At 44.3% G+C, this 21,132-nt stretch overlaps 1 protein-coding gene across 1 annotated transcript in view; it reads left to right on the forward strand.

Annotated features, from left to right (window-relative positions):
- Nucleotides 1-576: 576 nt before the first annotated feature.
- Nucleotides 577-21,132, forward strand: part of GAS6 (growth arrest specific 6) — a 41,386-nt gene continuing 20,830 nt past the window's right edge. Inside the window, exons 1-4 of the mRNA XM_069770196.1 lie at nucleotides 577-940; nucleotides 1,445-1,611; nucleotides 15,804-15,828; nucleotides 16,633-16,695. Of these exons, the coding sequence (XP_069626297.1) occupies nucleotides 871-940; nucleotides 1,445-1,611; nucleotides 15,804-15,828; nucleotides 16,633-16,695 (325 nt within the window). The 5' untranslated portion in view covers nucleotides 577-870. The remainder of the gene's footprint in view (nucleotides 941-1,444; nucleotides 1,612-15,803; nucleotides 15,829-16,632; nucleotides 16,696-21,132) is intronic.

Consider the following 21,132-nt stretch of genomic DNA (forward strand, 5'->3'; position numbering starts at 1 on the left):
ACCCCAGTTACACCATTACTCCAGAACATGGTTTAGCGGGCATGGATGACGGTTGGACTCGATGACCTTGAAGGTCTTTTCCAACCCAAATGATTCCACGATTAAAGTCACCTTGAAGAACGCATAGATTTGGTGTTACTCAAGTTGCCGGTCACGTTTCCCCACCTGCAGGGCAGCACGGAGGACGGGGGGCAGCTTTGAAGCGGTGGCAATAGGCGGTCGAAGCGCAGACCCGGCTTACGGCTAACAGGGCTTCCCACATCGGCCGCGTCCCGCGTACCTACGGATGGACGAAGGACAGCAAAGGACGGCTTAGCAACGTATCGGCATAAACCACATCCATCTCTTCCCTGAGGAGTTTACCCTAAAAGAGCAGAATAAACCAAAAACGTGGTCGTGAGGCAAATAACGTTACCGGGGTGTGGGGAGAGGTTCCCTAATTTAAGGCGGGACCGGGTCGGGTGCCAGCTTCTCCCTCTCCGGCGATGAGCCCCGCAGCTACTCCAGAGATGCGCCCGCCGGCGCAGCCCGGCCGGAGGTGAAGGGACCCGCCTTCCCCTCCGCTCCCCGGGCCCTGCCGTCCGCCCATCGGCCCGGCTCCCCGTTAAATACTCCCCCCGCGGCTCGGCGCGGCCTTGGCCCGGCAGGTACGAGGGGCCGGCCCGTCGCCTCCGCCGTGAGGTGTGTCCCTTCAGCCGGGGCTCGGCGGTGACTTGGCCGAACGATTGGGTAGGACGGGCGAGCGAGCCCTCCCCGGCTCGGCGCTCCCGCAGTAGCAGCGCCTTCCCCGCCCGCGCTGCTGCCGCCGCCGCCGCCGCCGCCCAGCTCCGTTCCGCTCCGCCAGCGCCCGGCCCCAGCCGCCGCCGCATCATGCCGCATCCCGCGGCTCCCCTCGGGGCCGCCCTGCTGCTCGTCCTGCTGGCGGCGGACTCCTCACAGAGTGAGTACTGAGGGGACGGCGGCGGGGGGACACACACGGGGTGGGGGGGGGGCTGTTCCTCCCGCCCACGCCGCCCCAACATCGCCCACCGGCCCCGTGTGGTGGGAGCGCGGGGTGGGGGGGACGCTGGGGCTGAGGTGAAGGTGGCGGGGGATGCGCAGCTTCGTGGCTGGGGCGGGGGGGAAGGTGGCGGCGTGAGGGGGGAAGGTGGCGGCGTGAGGGGGGAAGGTGGCGGCGTGAGGGGGGCTGGCGGCGTGAGGGGGGCTGGCGGCGTGAGGGGGGCCGCGCCGACCCACGGGATGGGGGGGGGGGTGTAGGGGAGGGAGGGGACTCGGTACCACACGGCGAGGCGGTCGGTGACCCCTGGCCGGGCGGTTTGGTGCGGGTGTAGAAGGCGGCCAGGCGGGCTCAGCTGTTCGCCGTTGCCTCTCCTTCCTCCTGCTCCTTTCCTCCTCCTCCTCCTCGACCCCCCCCCCCCCGCCGGCCCGGGTTTCGGCGGCCCAGCCGTCCTGCTGCGCGCCCCGGAGGCTGCCCAGTTCCTGAGGCAGAGGCAGCGGCGAGCGTACCAGATCTTCGAGGAGACCAAGCAAGGGCACCTGGAGAGGGAGTGCGTGGAGGAGCACTGCAGCAAGGAGGAGGCCCGGGAGGTGTTTGAGAACGACCCCGAGACGGTAAGGGCGCAGAGCCGCCGCCGGGATTTGGGTGGGTTGTCCGGCTTTGCCCTCCCGCCCTCCGTCCCGCCATCTGGGGCTGCCTGCGCAGCTGGGGAAGCCCTTGGGAGGAGGAGGAGGGACCAGAATCATGGTGGGAATGACTGGAAGCCACAGGGTGTAACTAGCACTCGGCCTGCTCAAGGGCTCTGTCCGTCCTGTCCAGTTAGAAGTGCCTGGGTGAGGGTGGCCTGGCCTGGGTGAGGGTGGGCTGGGTGAGCATCCCAGCCTGGCGCCTGCTGCCATGACCGCTGTCTCCAGAGAGCGGAAGGGCCCTGTTCCCCTGCGGTGTAAATCCATGAAGCCAGATCAGTGCGACCTAACGCTATGGGCTTCTCTGTCTGGATGCCTTGCCATCGCTCTTTCCTTCACCCTCCCATCCCAGCTGTATTTAAAATCCCCTTGATGATGTGGTGCACGTCAGAATAGGGGTTTCTCAGAAGAAGTATGTCGTAAACAGGCTTTAATCCTTTTTTAGGCCATATTCAGCTTGGTCAGCATTTTTGAATCAGTAGGTTCAGGACCTGACACTACAACAGCAGGAGAGCACGTGTGCGGGAACGTGCTACTGCTGCACTTCTAACACTAAGCATGGATTCACGCAGTTACAGCCTGCACACCGCACGTGGAGCTGGCTTTCCCAGTCTTCTCAAGGCTGACTTTCACTTCAGCCTTCTCTGCACTTTGGACAGCGTGTGGATGCAGTTGTGTTGCTTTACTAAGCTTGGCTTACTCTTCCAGTTACTTTACACTTCCTCTCCACGCTGTTTTGGATAGGCTTCTCTCATTGCTGAGATTATCTGGCATTGATTTAGCAGTGGGAAGTAGATTCTTCTTGGTGTTCAAACTGAAGCTTGATATTGCACAGCGTGTTCCTGTTAATGGTATGGTGCTCTAGGGAGAAGATAGGACAGAGAGAGAGAGTGTGTGTGTATGCACAGAGACACACACACACCACAGGCAAGGGAGGGACTCGGGAGATGTTTTATGCTTTGGTCAGACAAGTCTTGACATGTGTGCTTCATTAGCAGGCTCAGCGCTGGATATAGAGTGCAGTAGCTTGTTGTCACAAGGCAGTAGTAAGTACGGCAAAAATGTTGTGATGCTGGCTTTTCTTTTTGACAATCTTTAATTTAGAGCTTAATATGGAGCACTTGCCCCGGCAGTGTTTAACGGTGCACCTCTTACATGTACGTGCAGTCACATCTGCATGCAGCAGTGTTTGCTTCTGTCCTGTAAAACTGAGCTAATACAGAATGTGGATAACTGTAATGTGGTGAGAGTGGCTGGTACAACTATTTCCATATTCACATTGAATAACATAACTTTAAGCTCAGTATAGATATTCACCATATAGCAGCAAATGCAGGAAAAAATATCCCAAATGTGATTTTGTAGCATTCTGGATAAAAGGTGATCTGAGGTCACCAGTTTTGCTAACTGGCTTCTGGCCAAGAAGGTAGCCAAAGGCGATGCATCAGTAGATCAGTTTAGGGGGTGGTAGGGCTGTGTAAATGTGTCAGGGGTTTTTAACAGTATTTGGTACTTATTTTGTGTATTGGAAAAAATATACAGTTTTCCTACTGTAATGAAAATAATGACATTATTTTGGTTTAAAATCTTTTAATATGTAATATAAATTCTCTAAGATCCAGTCATGCCATTTAAGCATGTTTTGCAGGACAATGCAAACTTTCTGTCATGGCAAATGATTTTGATTTTTTTGGTGCATTTCCTTTGTTACTGCAGCTAGGTCTCTCTCTAGCTCTGAAAACCTCTGGAGAAATACCACTAAGGCTAGATGAGCTTCTAGTGTCTGTGCCCCCTTGCTTATTTTACATGCACTTTACACCAAAGTGCTGTATTTTATAATACTTTTAGGTCTGCAGTGACATAAGATCCTACCTTTTCTGAAACACACACCTCCCAAGAGCTGTGAACTTGCTTGTTACGTGCAGTGTGTCCTACTCCTTGCTGTTACTTTGCTTCAATTTGACTGGGAAGCAGGTGTGCCACCGCCTATCAGGGGGATTTATGGCCCTTCCTATCCATTTTGCAATCAGTATGTGACATGAAGGCAGCAGCTGCTGTTCAGTAGCAGTTTTCTAATGCACGGTGGCAGAGGTCATGTATGCGGGCTGTTATTACTCTACCGGTTGGAAGCCTTCAGTGCTTTGTAAGACATAGGTGACTACTCTTCTGGCAGCATTTGTGGATTTGATGGACAGAGTATTAATACGCACCTGAGGTAATGGAAGTGTTTCTTAAACACTAGGAAGTTATCATGCTGTCATTTCACCGATGCTGCGTTGTATGTCCTGTCCTGGTGACTGACAGAAGAAGGAAGCTAGCTGAGACAGACTTGACTCAGGGAAGATGAAAACTGTTGATAAACAATGCCTAGCAGTTTGGGGAATTACAGTAACTGCAGTCATGCTTCAGCCTATTCTCAGGCTGCAGCTGATCTATGCTGGTAAAGTGAGGACTTTTTATTGACCAGGGAAATGTACAGATTGCTGTTGACAGCTGATGATTCCTTGTAGTTTAGGAAGGCTGAAATTTTTGTCTCTGCCTGCTGAACCTGGTCACAGGGATTAACTACTTAGGTTGCAGCAGAAAGAAACGGCTGCAGCACTTCTTGTCCTGCGCTGAGCCTTGTGGCTACCCTCGCGGTAGGCAAGCAGTGAGGAACGCATCAGTGCACTGCTGATCTGTGCTGTTGCATCTCCCAGGTTTTATGCTTTAAAGCGCCAGATGAGCATGAATGTAGGCATTGGCTGTTTACTGTCCCATGGGAGCAGTGGTCTTTCAGCCTTGACAGCTGAAGGTTAGTTTGAGATTAGTTAATAGCTTGCTGCTTCTCTGTTCGCCCTCAGGAAGGGCTAGCGATGTGATCACAGAAGTGTTGTCTCTCTTCCCTGTCTCCCCCATCAGATGATCTAATGAAATGTATGAGTCTTCCTTACAAACCTTGCCATTCTTAGCTCTCCTGCGGTTGCATGAGGAGAATTCCAAGGCCTAATTTCAAGAACTATGACTTAAAGATGTGATAGGAAATTGCATTAACTGATTCATCAGACAGCTGCAGTAGTTCAGGTAAGATGAAGCAAGGTTGTAGCATAGCTTGCGTGATGCTTCCCAGGTAAAACCAGAGCTTGATCCAGACAATTATAACATCTAGCCAAGAATAACATTTTACGGAAAGATACCCATTTACTGGACAGCCCAGTAAACAGAAATGAAATGTTGTGTACCTGTATCAGAGCACCCTTTTTCCATGCCTTCCATTGTTTCAGGGATCAGCTTGCCAAAGCAACATCTGCAGGCAGTCAGCAGAAGATACACATTCTCTGAAACCTGAATGCGGGTGTTGCCACGTGTGTGATTACTTAGATCAACTGCTAAGAATAGTGTATTAGGCGGGGCTAAATACCCATTCATTTGCAGGCCAGTGCAGCTTTTGTCTTTTATGTTACGGAAAATATAAATATATCAGCTCGCCCAGACTGAAGGAAGGAAGATCAATTGAAACATTTTTAGACTGTTGGTTTTGTTTTTGGTTTTTTTTAGGACGCAGAACAAAACTCAGTCTGTGCCATTTGTATGACTATACATGGTAAAAACAAGTGTGAGCCTGGGTTAATGAGTCTTGCAGCCTATCTTTTTCATGAAGCTGATTATAACATCCTTGGATATTACTGCAGAATTGTGGGATGGTTCCTGTTGTATAATTTCATTTATGCTAGAGGTACCAAACAGAAGAATGAAAAGATAATATGGTGGGAAAAAATAAGGATGGAAAACATGTTCGTGGGAGGTATGAGGACTGTTTCTAAATGTGATCTATTAAAAAGATATGCTAGGTGTGATAGATGGGATGAAGTTGCAAAACATCTTGGATGTAGAGATAAGAATGTTATCTTATTTAAAATGTTGATGAGGCCTTATAAAAAGCAGTACTGCAGAAATATTTGACCTTGGTATGCAGTCAAGGTATTACAGCTTGTTAACTGACTGATAAAACTGCTCTGGAATTTGGTTGACCTATTCTAAAAATGTGGCCATCCAAGCACGTAAAACAAAGGGCAGAAGGGAGTGTAGTTGCTGGTGTTCTTGGAAACTTGGATTTCACTGAAGAATAAATACAGCAAGAAAGTGCCCTTGTGTGAGAAGTTTCTTTGTTTTGAAAGGCTGAGCACAGGGGAGGTGTTCGAATGCAGCCACTTAACTGTTTGGTACCACAGTTTATCAGTACATCATCTGTCACTGCACATCTTTCTTGCTCTTCTTACTGTTGAAGAATTACTGCTCTTCCTGCAGGTCACCGTTGACATTGCCGTGCTGAATACTTTGAAAGGTGTTAGGCCCACCAGAAGCACTGATGTAGGTCAGCCTGGCCACCTGTGTTCACTGTTTATGGATTTGTCCCTCAATAGAGTACCTTGAAAAGCCAGCCGCTTTTCATATGTGTGCAGAATGAACATCCTGTTCACAGGCAGGCACATGAAAAGTTCTGCTTTTTGAGGGACTTGCATCCAAACTGCTGTTAAAATTGAGGGCTTGTCAGATAACAAAACACTGCCAGAGAATCACAGGGTAACTCGGGCTGAAGAGGACTGAAGAGGTCTCTAGTCCACTCATCTAGTCCAGTCTCCCACTCACGGCAAGGGCAGCAGTGAGACCAGACCAGGCTTTTGGGGGATTTTTGCTGTCATGTCTTGAAAATTACTGATCCTAACAAAACATCCAGCAATGTCAGCATTCTTTCTGCGAGGCTGGGTTTATCGAGAAACTGAAATGCAGATGAAGCAATGTATAGGGTGTGATAACGGTCAGTTTGGTTGGTTTTCATAGTGTTACTGACTCATTGGTTTTATTTCTTTATTTGTTCCATTACATGACACAACACAGATGAGCTGCATGCACAGACTAGAGTCATCCAAACTTCACTCTGATCTTTTAGGAGGGGTGCTTGGCAGACAATATTTAGGTCTTATTTCTAAGAATAGCAAGGTAGATACACATTTGTAAATACTAATCAGAAAAGTATGAAGGCATGTAGGGGGAGGAGAGGGGTTACTGGGAGAGTTAAGCGGTGTAAAATTTCTTTGAGTAATTTAGTGAATGTTGAGTAGTCTAGACATACAAAATACTGATATCATCGTTAAATACAGATGTCATCATCCCTGTATAGAATATTCCTTTCTGGATTCAGGCAAAGACCTGGTTTTATTCGCTGTGAAAATTCTTCTCAATATACTGATTTGTTATGGCATTTTGGCAGATTGTGGAGGAAGAGCTAGATTTATAGCTGGTATAAATTTCTACATATCTTCTTCTTGGTGCAGAATTCATTTGAGAGAGGGAAAGAGTTACCGGAAAACTCTGTGCTGATGGTTTAACCTGCTTGGACTCAGTATATGGAAGAATGGATTCCCAGGCACAGTGGTACCTGCTTAATAGATTTTTGAGAAAGAAAATAGGGGGAGATTTAGACTTTTGGCCAGGAATGGACTGAAGGAGAGAAGAAGGAAGTACAAAAGTTTGAGTGTCCAGCCTTATGCCACAGTGCCATCCAGCAGAAAGCTGGGATGGGATCTGGGTGTCCACCAGGTGTTCTCCCTTCCCTTTCTTCCTTCTCCCTGTAGTTTCTTATAAAGGAAGCACAGGATGGGACAGCGTCATACCAAAATCCAGTGAGTCTAACTGATCCGGAAGGCAAACAGATTGGGACTGTGGAGCAGGGTACATCTGTCTACTTGGCAGTACAGACACAGCATTTGTTTGTGGTGGTGGACTTCAGTAGCAGGAGGGTGACCAAAACACTCCTGCCTGCCTTAGAAGGCAGGTCGTACGTTTATTAGCTAAATGCTGCTTTATCAAAAGTTATTGAGACGGGTGAGCAAAGTTTGCTGTTGGTGGAAGCAGACACAGCTCCATCAACTCTGCTGGACTCATGCCTACCCGCTCGTCATCTGTTTCCACTCGTGTGAGTTTAGCCCAGAAGTTCAGAATAGACCTGGAAATACTGAAACACTGCATCACAAAAGTACTACACGCTAAACCTCCTGTGCAGCAGGAGGGAAGGAGCAAGAGAAGACAAAAGTGGCTAATATTACGCTGAGGGGCTCTTTGAAGATAGGATGGAAAAAGATGCTAAGAATGGTAAATTGAAGCAGGGGGATTATACAGGTTTGGGTCAAGAAGGAAGGTAATGGAAAAAGCAGATAAAGTTCGGGTAAGTCAGTTTTTCAGAGGAATACAGTAGGTTTTAATAAATATGTGAGAGGGGAAAAACCCAATTAAAAAATGAAGAAAACAGTTTTGTGGCCATGGGCTCATTTCATTTTCTTTTTAAAGTAAAAAAAAAAAAAAAGAGGAGCAGCCTACTGGGAATTAATACAGTTTGTTAGTGCAGCTGCATAAGAATCAGGTAAGAGAAACACTGAATCTGTATCAATTGGCAGTTGTGGTTCATGTATGCTCTAACTCTAAGTGAACTTAATGAATTACAAGCAATTACTTTCTGATAAGTATGAAGAACAAGGATGGAACCACCCTCAGAGATTTAGAAGAAACTGAGAAGGAACATAGCAGGGAGGTTTACTTCTCCTCCACTCACATTGCTTTTTAGGCTTTGGTTTCACATTTGGGAGCTCAGCTGATCTAGTTGGAGTAAGTAACCCCCTTGCCTATTCTGTTCACCCTTCCTGCACAGCACTTTGTGCAACTGCATGGACCGATTTAAGTAACTGATCTAAAGAAAAGTAGTCTGGAGAGAAAAATTATCATTTTGCAGCTGGATCAGTTCCCTGGTCCAGTTCACCACACAGCTTCACAAAAGGGTTGCACCCACACGGTGGAAAGGACCACGTGGGTTTAGGATGGGAAGGCCAGGTGCCAGGGGAGAAGCAGAAAGGGTCATCACAGCTTGTGCTGTCAAAGAAGTGACTGAACAACCAACCCTTGGAGAATCTGATTGAAGTTTTTCAGCAGGTCTCCCTTCTGTATCTCTACCTGCATCACTGTTTTGTTATAACTGGCTGTTCTAGAGGCTCTCCGCACATGCACACGTCTGTGGGGAAGTTTCTGTATTTATTGTTTTGGGTTTTCTTCCTGTTCCTTTGAGCTTCGGCAGTGGGACCCGGAGGAAGAGCAAAGGTGGAAAGTAAGGAGGATACCCAGGGAGGGGGACAAGTGTTGGTGTTGTCTTCACTCTTCACAGCTGCCAGGACAGAAGGGTGCGTAAATGAAGAGGTAAAAGGAGAACAGGTCTTGCTTGCACCGTGCAAGATCATGTGCATCTGGAGAGCTACCACATTTGGCCGACTCCTGGAACAGAGAGTCCTAGTTCAATTCCAGAAAACGTTTAGGACAGGAACAGAAAAGCAAAATCTACTTAGTTGTTAAAATAATGAACAGGGAAGTATGAGGTCAGATTCTGTCACAAGAGCCTAGTGTTGTCTCAGATGTCACTTCCCTATTCCTCGCTTGCCTGTCCCCTCTGAGGCCAAATCCAGCGATGCCTTAAAGTGGCTGAACGCTGTTACTGTGAGTTGCAACCTCTGCAGGTAAGCAAAATCCTAAGAAACAGTATCATTAGATTATAGGAAGGGGAAAAATACAGTATTTTTTCACTTCAGTGGATAAAATGTTACAGAGCCTATAAAAGAGATCACAAACATTTAAATCATGTTGGATGGAATATGTAATCTGTTCTATTTTAAATACGGCTTAAATAATTGCAGAGTCATGACACAGTATAGGATGTTGAAGGGAGACAGCCTTTTACTTATGCTAGGTGTTTTGTCAGATCCCGGTTTGCTCAATTTGACTGAAGTTTCTAAGTGAGTGATAGTTTAACCACACATACAAATATTGTAACTATTGCAACAAGTAAGGATTCAAACAAGCAACATTGAGTGAAGATCTGTTATCAAATCAAGATCCCCTTTTCAAATTGCACTTTAATACAGCTGGAAGGAAAGCAGCCTTTCAATCCTGAAGCAGTGGTGGAAACCTCAAGGCGTTTGTGACTGGATTGCATTAAGAATAACTTAAAAGCACATGCAACCAACTCATTGGAATCACTCTACAAATTATTTTTGCTGGAATATTTGGTCCTTGGCACCAGTTTCATCCATTTCACACCATTACTGTCCGATCAAACCCTGCCTCAGGCCACATATAGAAATCATCTCTCTGTGCCCCCACGTCTTCACAAACGTATGTGTTTTGCTTGCCTGTGACATGCAGGAACATTTTTTTTCCTTCTTTTCTTTCCTTTCATTACTTTTTTTCCCTGTAATTGTGCATTCTAATCATTGCTGGGTTTTTCCTCATTGCAGAGCAACATCTTTTGCTGAAGTGGCACCTCAGTAAGCTGTTGGGAATAGTCCTGCCTCTCAGAAGAGGGCAAGGGAAGCTATGACAATAGATGTTTTTTGTTTCCAGCCTTCGGGATTCTGCAGAGGTGCCTAGTCTCTATCAAATGGGTGATGCTGGAGAGGGTGGTCTTGAATGCTTCTAGTTTGGAAAGATCAACAACTTGGTGGAAGGGACAGTCATGGTTTGTGTGCACCAGAATAGCTGGACGTTGTGAAGTGGATACTTTGCAAACGGACACAAAATCTAAAAGCTACCCTAAGTGGCTGTAACTTTGGCGGTAGGTGATGAGGCTTGGAGGCTGCTTTTGGACTGCAATGTGACCTGCTTGCTTCTCTAAAGCCTCACTTGCCAAATTGTGGAGAGAAGTCCTCTTTGCTCCTTGCATGGAGAATGCAGATCCCCCCCCAAAGCAAAATACGAAGCAAACTAACCTGTCTGAGTGTAGGGTTCCTCACAATGAGAAGGAAAGCCTGTGCAAGCATTGATTTGAGCATAACCTCTATAACTATAGGTTCTACATATTTAAAATTCTGAATTGCAGGACTGTTTAATTGCACCATATGGGAGGGAGGCCTAATCATTCAGCGTGATTTTTTCTATGCATCAAAAGCCTAGGGCTGAGTTTTAAAAAATGCGGAGAGCATTAATGAGATTTGCATGCTCAGGTCATAACACTTAAACAACTGTCAAAAACTAAGTTATAGCCAGTTATGGTTGGTAGCAGCTATTTCTTTGCAAGGAAAGTGCGGGCCCGCAGTGTGGAAATATGCAGTACATTTATAAATGGGGAGGTCAGGCCATGCCCAAGACAAACATTCAGTCCTGAAGGAAAGAGGAAAAGGGAGAGTCATTATATGGAAATGAGAAAAAGGCATAACGTGGGAGTTGTCACTGCTCTCTAAGAGGTAACTAGGTAACTAAGGAAGTGCTTTTTAGAAATTACCATTGCTAAGACATGTCTGTGAGATCCTCCGACGTTAGCAGTGCTGCAGTCACAGAATCACAGACTGGTTGAGGTTGGCAGGCATCTCTGGAGGTCATTTGGTCCAAGCCCCCACCTCAAGCAGGGCCACCGAGAGCCAGTTGCCCAGGACCATGAACAGTCTTTCTGCAAACTACATCTTTTATCTGCTGCCACTGCAGCTCAAACATGATTTTTGTTTAGACTCAGTGCTGATCAGGCTTACCTGACCTAATACTCAAGAAAAACTAACAGAAGCAGTTGGCAGGCCCTTTTGGCTGAGGTTTCCAGTGTTGCCAATTACTTCAAGCAACAGTGAGAACATTTTCCTGGTGTAGACAGGGTCATTGTTATGTTTTCAGAAGGGTTATTTTTATACAGTGACTCATGTTAATGCCTGTTCTGATTTGGTGTTCTTCCATCTTCTCTAAAAATGCAGCAGGACTAATGCATACCCCATATAATTTCACTAACTTCTGGATTTTACCACTAAGGGAGAGTTTGGCCATAGAGCTGAAAATAAATGGTGACCCCAGTCACGTTGTAGGTTTCCTTTGGCAGGGACTTCTGCCCCTTCAACTCCATAGCCCTCCGATGAATTCTTACCTTCATGTTGCTGTTCTCTTCAGTTGTTCCAATGCAGGGTATTGGGGGTGGCTCCACAGAAACTGTTCTTAACTTTTGCTGCAACCCTTAAGAAGAAAAAGCAAATATAAAAAATGAACAACCTGGAGTTTTGGGAGTGTGGTTTTTTGGGTTGTTTTTTTTTGAGGACACTTTTAAACTCATCCTTTCTTCTCGTTTTAGATGTCCACACTAAGTGTTGTAGTGGCTGTGTTAGAAGGGTAGGAATAAGCTCTGGATGTAGGTGGGAGAGAAACTTCTTAACCCCATGAAAAAGTGTTTGGTGTCACTCTACCCTGAAATAAAGGTGTGTACTCTTAGGTCTTGCACTACTGTTGTGGAAACCAGGAATTGTGTTGAGTGCATCAAAAGACTTGCTTCTAGCATGTCCATGTGTTCGTGTGAAAGGAGTGGGGGCTGTAGAGCTTAAATCGTTTCTGTTAAAGCACAGCTCTGTCTCCTGGACAGCAAGGGAAAGGTCTTGAACTGAGCTGAAATAAGCAAGCCAGGACCTGCCTGGAGGGACTGGCCTCATGCTGCCCTTTCCACTTCTCTGAAAGGGTGGAGACGCGTAGATGGGAGGCACTTCCCAGTCTCTCCTGTTTCTCCCTTTTAACCCGAGGTCTCTGCTGAGCTGTTCTGCTGGCACATGGCGTGTGGTGTGTAACTCGTACTACGTGCCGGTCCGCAGGCTGTGGGTGTCTCGGTGCCAGGCCCTTGACTATTGAAGCTTCTGGTGTCCGAGTCCTACTGGTTGATACATGGGAATCAGACAGAAGGTGTGATGGGTCACAGAGAGGAGGGGTGGCAATACATTGAGGTTTTCTTGGTAGCAGCAGGCACAGAGGATGGAATTGTGGAAGCTACATTTGTGAAGGTTGGGTATCTTGTGGAGGTTGGTGCTTCTGCCAAGGTATTGTCTTTGTCTTGCATGCACTGGGACCTTACTACTGGACAGATTGGTTAGAGAGCTTGGTGAGGTCAGTGTCTGTATAGCAGCCTATCCAGAGGATGTTTATGTCCAACATGTATTTGTTTATAGTTTTTTATTTAAAAAGCCCATTGCTCCTGCTTCTATTTTCAGCAGTAATCAGGAAAGCAAATCCAAAGGGGAAGGGCTGACAACATTTAAATGTTGACTTCTTTTACTGGAGTCCAAGCTGAAAATTTAACAGTTACTGTAGTTTTGTGGTCACAGTTAAATAACCTCCTGTGTTTTGATCCTGTGAATACTGGGTGGCGTTCTGGATGCTGCGATGTTTGGTGAGCCTGAAATTGAAGGAGACTAGTTGAGAAATCAGCAAAGGAGTAACAGAGAATCTTTGCTAACTCCTTCTTAGCAAGCCTCAAAGTGTTTCTCTTGGCATTTTTGTTGGATCCTGAAAATACAATTGAAGACTTCTGGTGGAGGGAAGATAAGACTCAGACTTTTAACAGGGACCTGACCCTGTATAAGGTTTTCATCTTCCCTGAAATCTCTGGGTCATTAAGACTTAGTACAGCACAGAAGACTGAAAAGGCATTGTAGAGTTGAGCGCTCACACAAGACGTAATGCATGTCTGGCTGTCTTTCTGTGCAGGTTAGGCACAACTTGAATTTTTACCTGGAAAAACTTCTCATCAGTGTTTTTTGAAAAGGGACTGCTACTTTCAGTTTAAGCAAGTTCCTTTTCTCAAGGTGGACAATCATTCCTCCTTCATTCTTGATTAATCAATTGGCTGAATGGAAATACGTTGCCATTGTATTTCCAGAAGCCTGTTGTAAGGAAAATTGATTATGGAGAAAAACGAAAAGTTAATCATACAAGAATGAGTAACGTTAGAACCTGCAATCATAATGCTTTATTTTAGAATGGTATTATCAGCAGGTCCTGTAGACCTGGAGAGGTGCTACTGATCAGCAAGTAGTTTTGTGTAACATAAGCAAATGAGGAAGATGGGGAAAGAAGGGTTAATTTTCTATTAATAGCCTCCTGTTTAAATTACTTATCTCTCTTATGCACCTTGTGAAATGAAGCTTGTGGTAGTACAGTGTCTTGGAGTTTCACTCTTCTGCTGTTCAACTGGCGTTGAATCCATGTACAGTCAGTTTGCATTTGGAAGGTTATCTGTGCAATGAAAATAACTAGTTACCTTAATCTTTCAGTCAAATGTAAACTCTATACAACTTTTATAGCACTCAACTCATTCATCAGAGGTCAAGGAGAAAACGAAGTTTTACGCCTTTGCCATCACTGACTTTGAGCAATTAGACTGGTGGCAATGAATATGAAAGCTCCTATTTCTTGTCCTGTGAGTGCAGAAAACATTGTTCTTGCCAGTGTCTGGATTATCCTGTTGGTGGTTGAACACATCTGCACATTCTTGTGACGTATATTGAAGAAAGGGGAAATAATGAAAAAAATATTTGTAATATTTCATCACATGCCGCTATCTTTTTCTCCTCGAGTGCTGGCTGAAGTTCTGTTTGTGGTTATAGCACATCTGGGAACTCATCTGAATACTTAAACTGCTTAGATTTGCTTTTATTTTGACTTGTCTTTTCCAAAACTAAACCTTAAAAAAAAAAAAAAAAAAAAAAAAAAAAGAGGGAGAGGGGACCATAGTGAGTTGTAAGCTCCTCGCTCAGTTTGTTAACCCAAAGAGATATTACAAAGCTCAGCCCCAAAAGATGCCAAGTCTATTACCCTCATGTCAGAATTGAAAATTAGCATAAGTGTAAGCTACTTTATTGATGCTCTCATGATTTAGGTTGAATATTTACATGGCATTTCAGTAACTGGGTAATATTTGCCAGAAGTGATTGGGTTTTTTTCTGATGAATGACAGCAATGTAATTGATTGCATTAGACAGTCCAGGTCAAATTGAATCACGGTGTGTGCCTGTCTCTGTTGTATGTACATGCCTGTATATATGCATGAGCTTAACCAAACATCTGTAATAGGAGGGGAAGATAAAATAGTTTCTTATCTTGCACATTGTATAGACCAAATTAATCTTGTAGAATACAGGATATTTACTGTCCCAATCTCACTGCAGATAGTGTTATATGAAAACTGATCATGTTGTATGAGAGAGAATTATACTATGCGTATGCTTTCATAATTAGCTGAGAAATGGTTTATTTTAACAAAAAAAATACATCCACAAGTTTTCCCGCATTGCATGCCCCAATTACAATTTTAACAGCACTTGAACTAGTGACTTATAGATTATGAAATCCAGTATGAAGTGAAGTTGGAAAGAAATGCTTTTTCCTGGCCATGAGTTTTTGTATTTTTTTTAAGGATGTGGTTTAATGATCAGCTTAGGCCAATCTCCCACCCTTCCATGCGGCACAGCTGCATTTTCATGCTGTTTCTCTCTGTTGGTGCAAACAAATCATGCGACTGGCAAGCTCACGAGGCTAAATATTTTTCAAACATGCAACGTTAGATCTGCATCCATCAGCACACTGCTGCTCTTACTGTATGGATACACTTTGTTGACACAAGGTAGAGAACAGTAACGCATGGCTGTGTACCACGAGAGGAGTGGGAATGCCTTTTGCAGTCTGGTTTTAGATTAATGGGTGTCAATTTTCCCCTCGCTTGCACATTTTCATTATTCCTTTCTTTGAGCCGACTGTCTCCACGATGTGATGGAGTGAGTGGTATGGCAATGGGCGCTCTTAGAGTTGTAGGGTGCTCATTGTACCAGCACAAAGGTACGCTTTTATTTTAGTGGCTGTGGTGTTAGGGTGCTGCCTGTGTTCTGCATCAGCAGAGTGCCTCCAAGGAGGTGCTGGGTGACTAAATCATCCTGTAGTTTCCCTCTGGGGTTTTGTCTCTGGATTCCTCTTCCTTCCCCTACCTCATGCTATCATCAGCACCTTTACCGCTCGGATAGCGGCTAAGTGGCTTCGCGCTCAGCCACTGCCACTTACCAAGTCAGCTGTCATCAGAAAATACCTTGAGACTGGAGCTAATGTTTCTTCCCTTTTCAAAAGACAAAATGCATGTATGATACTGTGCTGCTGCTGCTGGCTCTGAATAAAAAGAAATTAGGATGTTGGTGTTTGGACCTTGTTAAACAACTGCCAGGCAAGACCACCAAACTAACAGCAGCTCTTAAATATTATGACAGTAGAAGCAAATATTATTCAATAAATCTTTGCTTTTTTTTTTTTTCCTCCTACAGGAATATTTTTACCCGAAATACTTGGGTGAGTTGCAGTTTTTACTTTCACATTGTAGCAGTGCTGGTATGTGGTGCCTGACACTGGAGCTTGTCACAGCTGAAGTCTCTGCTAAGGAAAGTGATGGAAATCTGATCGTGATAAACATGCATTGCTAGCTTTTAAGATAGACTGTACATTCCTTATGTGGTTTTGAGGTGTGTTTTTTGCTTATGTATAGATTTGCATACAGAGATCCTCTATGTGTTTTCTGCATGTTGAAATGTTGATGTTGCATTTATATCTGTAGCTTGCAGCATTAGTAAATAATTTGAAGTCCTCTACCTTTGTCCCCTTTTAATTAACTTAGCTATTAACTAACCTCCTTATTTAAAAAAAAAGTGCCTTTACTGATTGAACTACTGGCTTATTCTATTGACTGTATCATAGTCATGGCATTATATTGTTTTCTGTTTGTGTTTAATGTGTAGTACTTAAGATCACAAATGCCAACAGTTTGAGAAAACTCCATGTGCTTTTTAGATTTTTTTTTAAAAGAGATTTAGTAAGTCAAATTTGAGTAGCTACTAACATGCTTTTAGAATCATAGTAGCATCTGGTTAAGTGATCATCCTTTTCAGATGGCTTATAACTCTACATCAGAGCTAAAAAATTTTAATGAACTTCAAGAATTTTAAGGCATCTGGGAGATTATAATATTGCATAGATTTTGCACCCACCCTCCAAAGCCTTGCTTAATGAATCAGCAGGCCAGGTATCATTTTACATGCTTTGAACAGCTGCCATGTCATCTTTATAATAATAACAACAATTTCATTTTCTGTTCTTCAGCTTGTATTCAGAAATATGGGTCGCCGTATACAAGAAGTCCAGATTTCCTTACATGCGTTCATAGTAAGCATTTTTGTTTTGTATGTTGTAGTTAAATGTTCTCTCATTCTACCTGAAGGAGTGGGACCAGCTCAGCTATTTCCATTTTTGATAGTATTTTAGTATTGGTCTTCTAGTCTCTAGGCTTGAGACTCCATATCACTTGTCCTATCTGAGCAGCAAAACAAGACCTTTTCCTTTTTATAACCTATTGCCATCTCACTGTCATGTTTCAGTGCTTTGGTATTTTATGATGCAAGGCATTTCTTTCCCACCAGTTTCCAAGGTCTGAATAATCTGAGAAGCAAGAGGGACGAGAAATAGGATTTACCATACGGTTGTACGCTATGCTTGGCCTTTCATTTTCTTTCCTCTTGAATGCTAACTTTGGTTCATCCCTGTTAAAGAACCTTAAAAAAGCTTAAAGTCAAACCCAGGCTTGCGTCAGACTTCTTTACATTAAGGAAATCAATTTTACATATCGCGTGACTCTGCTTTAAATATTGCAACCTTTAAAAATTCAAATCAATTTGGAAGTGAGACTGATATATTTGTTCATCACTAACACTAGAGATCAGAGTTTAATGAACTCGTCTAATACCTTTCCTGTTCCCTCTTGAAGCTTAGCAGTGCTAAAGGTATAAAGCTGCATAAATATTCTAAATAAGTTCTGGAAGCAGATCAGTTCAAATGGGGAGAAAAACGCATGTATGTCTATTTATTTTCATTTGTACCCCTGTGGTTCAGTCTCTTAACTGTGACCAAGTTTGAAAAGTCATATGTTCATACCCGTGCTGCCAAGGCAGGATCAGGATTTAGTCAACATTTCACATTTATAAACTGCATTACAGCAACCTTTTTTGAAGAGTGAATTGCAAGGTTAAGTGGTATGTGAAGACTTGCCCTCATATAATGCAGCAGTATCACTTATGGATCTTAGAGTCCTCTGAGCTGTGAATTCTCGGACCTGTGGTACCCCTGTTGGGGGCGGTATGCCAGCTAGTTCAGAGTGGGATGAGAGACTGAATGCTTCCTTTTGCTCCTGTGTATGGCACAGCAAAGAGGCAGGAGTTTCTGCTGAAAATGGTGGTATTAACTGGGAACACTTGTTCCAAACAGCTAATCAGTATTTTAGAAATGCAAGTCTAAAGGGTAGCGATGAAAAAATCTGAAAAAATAAAAGCTGAATAATTGATTTTAGGGATTTTTGCCCATTGCAGATGCAGTGGTTTGGAAATAAAATTATAATATTTTCCCCCATTAAAATATTAAAGTATTTTTAAATGGCTGAGTTTTGGCTAGCCATTGTCAATTCACAGGAGAAGTAATGGAGAAGGAGCCTGAAATGTGCTTGGAAGAATGACAGGCTTTGTGCTTGGCCAATTCCAGTGTGTGTCTTAATTTTTCACAGATGCTGCCAAAAGGCTATGTAGCTCTGTGGGGTTGTGCCTGCAAGACACATTTAAATTTTGTTTCTTAACAGTCTTTCTCCTCTCAAAACAAGGTAGTGGAAGGCTCTTTTAATCTGGCATACAAAAACATTGCATGGCCTACAGGCTGGAGGGTGATTAGCTAGACCAGTTTATACTGTAAGGTACAAATTTTAACTGTGACAACGACTGGACAGCTTAGCAGAGTGTTTGAGGATTCTTAATTTCATAAGATCTTTGGATCAGGGTTACAGGTAGGATTCAGCTCCCAATTCAGAGAGGTAGATGCAAGTGTTTCCAGCATGGGTGCCTACATGACCAGTATTCCCATCACAGTCTGTGGAGAGTTAATCTGCAGTTGGTGGTTCTAGAGGGATTCCACTGACCAAACTGTGTCTGCTGTGAGGAGAGCTGAATCACGCTACGGACTCTTTATTGTACTGACTAGATCTCCACTGACTGCAATGAGAATTTAAGATAATTGCTTTGCAGATAGATGCTAACCTTACACACAAATACCTGTACTTGGTCTGCAGATCTGGATCTTTTTCTAGAAGAGGTCCTGTAGGTCAGCTAGGAATTAGGGATTTGATTCTGTAAGTGTTTGGAAAACTCTACAGGATTTTTTTGGAAATGAAGCTGCATGTGGCCTTAAAAAACACAATGGGATTTTTGTTAGGTTGTGTGTGTCTCCTTTTTAATAGTGAGTGTCATAATCTTCACAACCTAGCATTTACCCAATGAAGTTTTAATTTGCACCATTTTGTGAATATAAAAAAATAAATTCACAGTACAGAGTAGTGAACTGGAAGCAGCAGTCAGTGTACTTAGGTAAAGTCTTCTTTCCATACAAACTTCAAAAATGGAACCGGTAGTTCCATTCTCTGTCCGCACATACGAGCTATATATGTGCTATCAGACATAGCTCAAAGCATGCAAAAAGGACATGCTCTTCATTACTTTTAAAAGCTTTACTAAAATCTGCCATGTAAATGAATGGAAACGAAAGCTACATTTTCTCTTGCAATGGTGTAAATCAGGAGCACCTTCTACGACGTTGGCAGAATTACCCAGCTGTGAAGCCACCAGGAGAGTATAAGACTGTCTCTCATGTTCTCAAACTCTCATGATAAGAGGACCAAACTATCAGCACAGTGATGGAAATGTCTGTGGTTGTTCCTGCTATTTACCATGGGTTGCGATAGGGTGGTATTCTGCTGGCCAGTGTTATTTCCATCTGGCTCTGCAAGGCACATCAGAATCCAGTTTGAGGGAAAGAATCAGAAGCTTGAGGTTACACTGGGTAAGTCATGCATAACCCTGTTGACTTGTTTTGTTTATCAGGGGACTTTGAAAACACTGCCATGTCTGGGAGACTTAGCTTGTGCTGCTTCAAAAAAACAGACTTGGCTTACTATACCTAAAGCATTCCGTTTACTGTATACAGATTCTGGTCTGTCTAGGAAAAGAAACGTGCTGATCAGAGCTGCTCTGTCGTGGCTCATCTCCACCTTAGCCTGGCCTCTCCTTCCCTGACTCCTCCACCTCCAGCGGTGTGTCAGTGGGGCAGTGATTTACCGGGAGGTGTTCTGGCAGGTGGATGTTCAGACAGCCCGTGTAGCTGTGTTTTGTTTTGTGTGGCCTCGCCTCTACCTTGGCTGTGGCTTCGCCCCAGCTCTGCACAGCTGGAGTGGCGAGGAAGAAAGAGAATTAGGCCTCTTTTGCAGCGAGGGGATGGCTATTTCTGTGAGGCTCTTAGGACTGTGTACCCATGCTTTTCCTGTAGACTTCTCCCAGGCACTAGCTTCTGAGCATCAGGATGAAATACTGAAAATCGGCATTTCTTTGGCCAAGTCACACTCCCTTCCTGATCAGCCCTCTGGCTCTCTCCGCCCTTGTCCACAATGGAGCACCTTGCTGAGGCTCAGGATAAATGCTTATCCTCTCAATGGCATAGCCCTAGCTAGAGGTTGAAGCTGTGCTGGTTACAGAGGAGAACCTGAAGTGAGAGAGTGGATGGAACCACTGTGTTTTGGTAGAGGTGGATGAAATCACAACTTGAAATGCAGATTCTTTCAGCTGTGGAGATTTGTGATCCTTTATGACCTTTTATAGAGCTCCTTTCTTCGCTTCATCTATTTTGTCCTGCTTGATTCAGCCCACTATATTTAATGACAGCCATTGCCAGTCATCTGCTGATTTCTGACATCTGTTAGTCCTCTTCAGAAGAGTGGACAGGTATGTTTGTCATAGTTTTTGAACTGGCACTAGACAGTCTTTATGTCCAAAGCTCAGTTAAATACCCTACAGAGAAAGGATTGGTGAAAACTTTTATATTGTACAATGTGATAAATGTAAAGAAATATGAAATTAGTACTCCATGGTAATCTGAATAAACTGCAACACTGTGTGCATCTAACTTCAGTCTTCAGGTAATTCAGTGTGCAGTGCAGCCCAAGAATCTGACCATTTTTTCTTGATAACTATAACACAAATGCTATCCAACATTTGAGCATATGCTTTTGCCTTATTTTTATGCCTAACATAGTACCAATCTCAATGGCTGTCCAAAAGCCAAACTGAAAGTCCAAAAGGCAGTGGGGCAAACTGAAACACAGGAGGTTCTGCCTGAACATCAGGAAACACTTTTTCACTGTGTGGTGACCCAGAACTGGCACAGGTTGCCCAGGGAGGTTGGGTGTCTCCATCCTTGGAAATATTCCACAGCTGTCTGGACATGGTCCTGGGCAACTGGTTCTCGGTGGCCCTGCTTGAGGTGGGGGGTCAGACAAGATGACCTCCAGAGGTGCCCGCCAACCTCAACCAGTCTGTGATTACCGGGATTCAAATCTGAGGGAGTCATTGCAAACAAAAATGCTGTTCAGTGCTTTATAAGACATCAAAGGGAGTTGCTTCTGCCTACACTTACAGGAATGTTAAAGTTTTTTTCAAAGCAGCCTGTCATGAACGTGACTTTCAGGGTCACACAGAGGAAGTTAAGAATAGATATGTAGAAGCAGTATAATCCTGA

This window comes from Haliaeetus albicilla, chromosome 25 (assembly GCF_947461875.1).
Source record: "Haliaeetus albicilla chromosome 25, bHalAlb1.1, whole genome shotgun sequence".
NCBI classification, from domain to species: Eukaryota; Metazoa; Chordata; class Aves; order Accipitriformes; family Accipitridae; genus Haliaeetus; species Haliaeetus albicilla.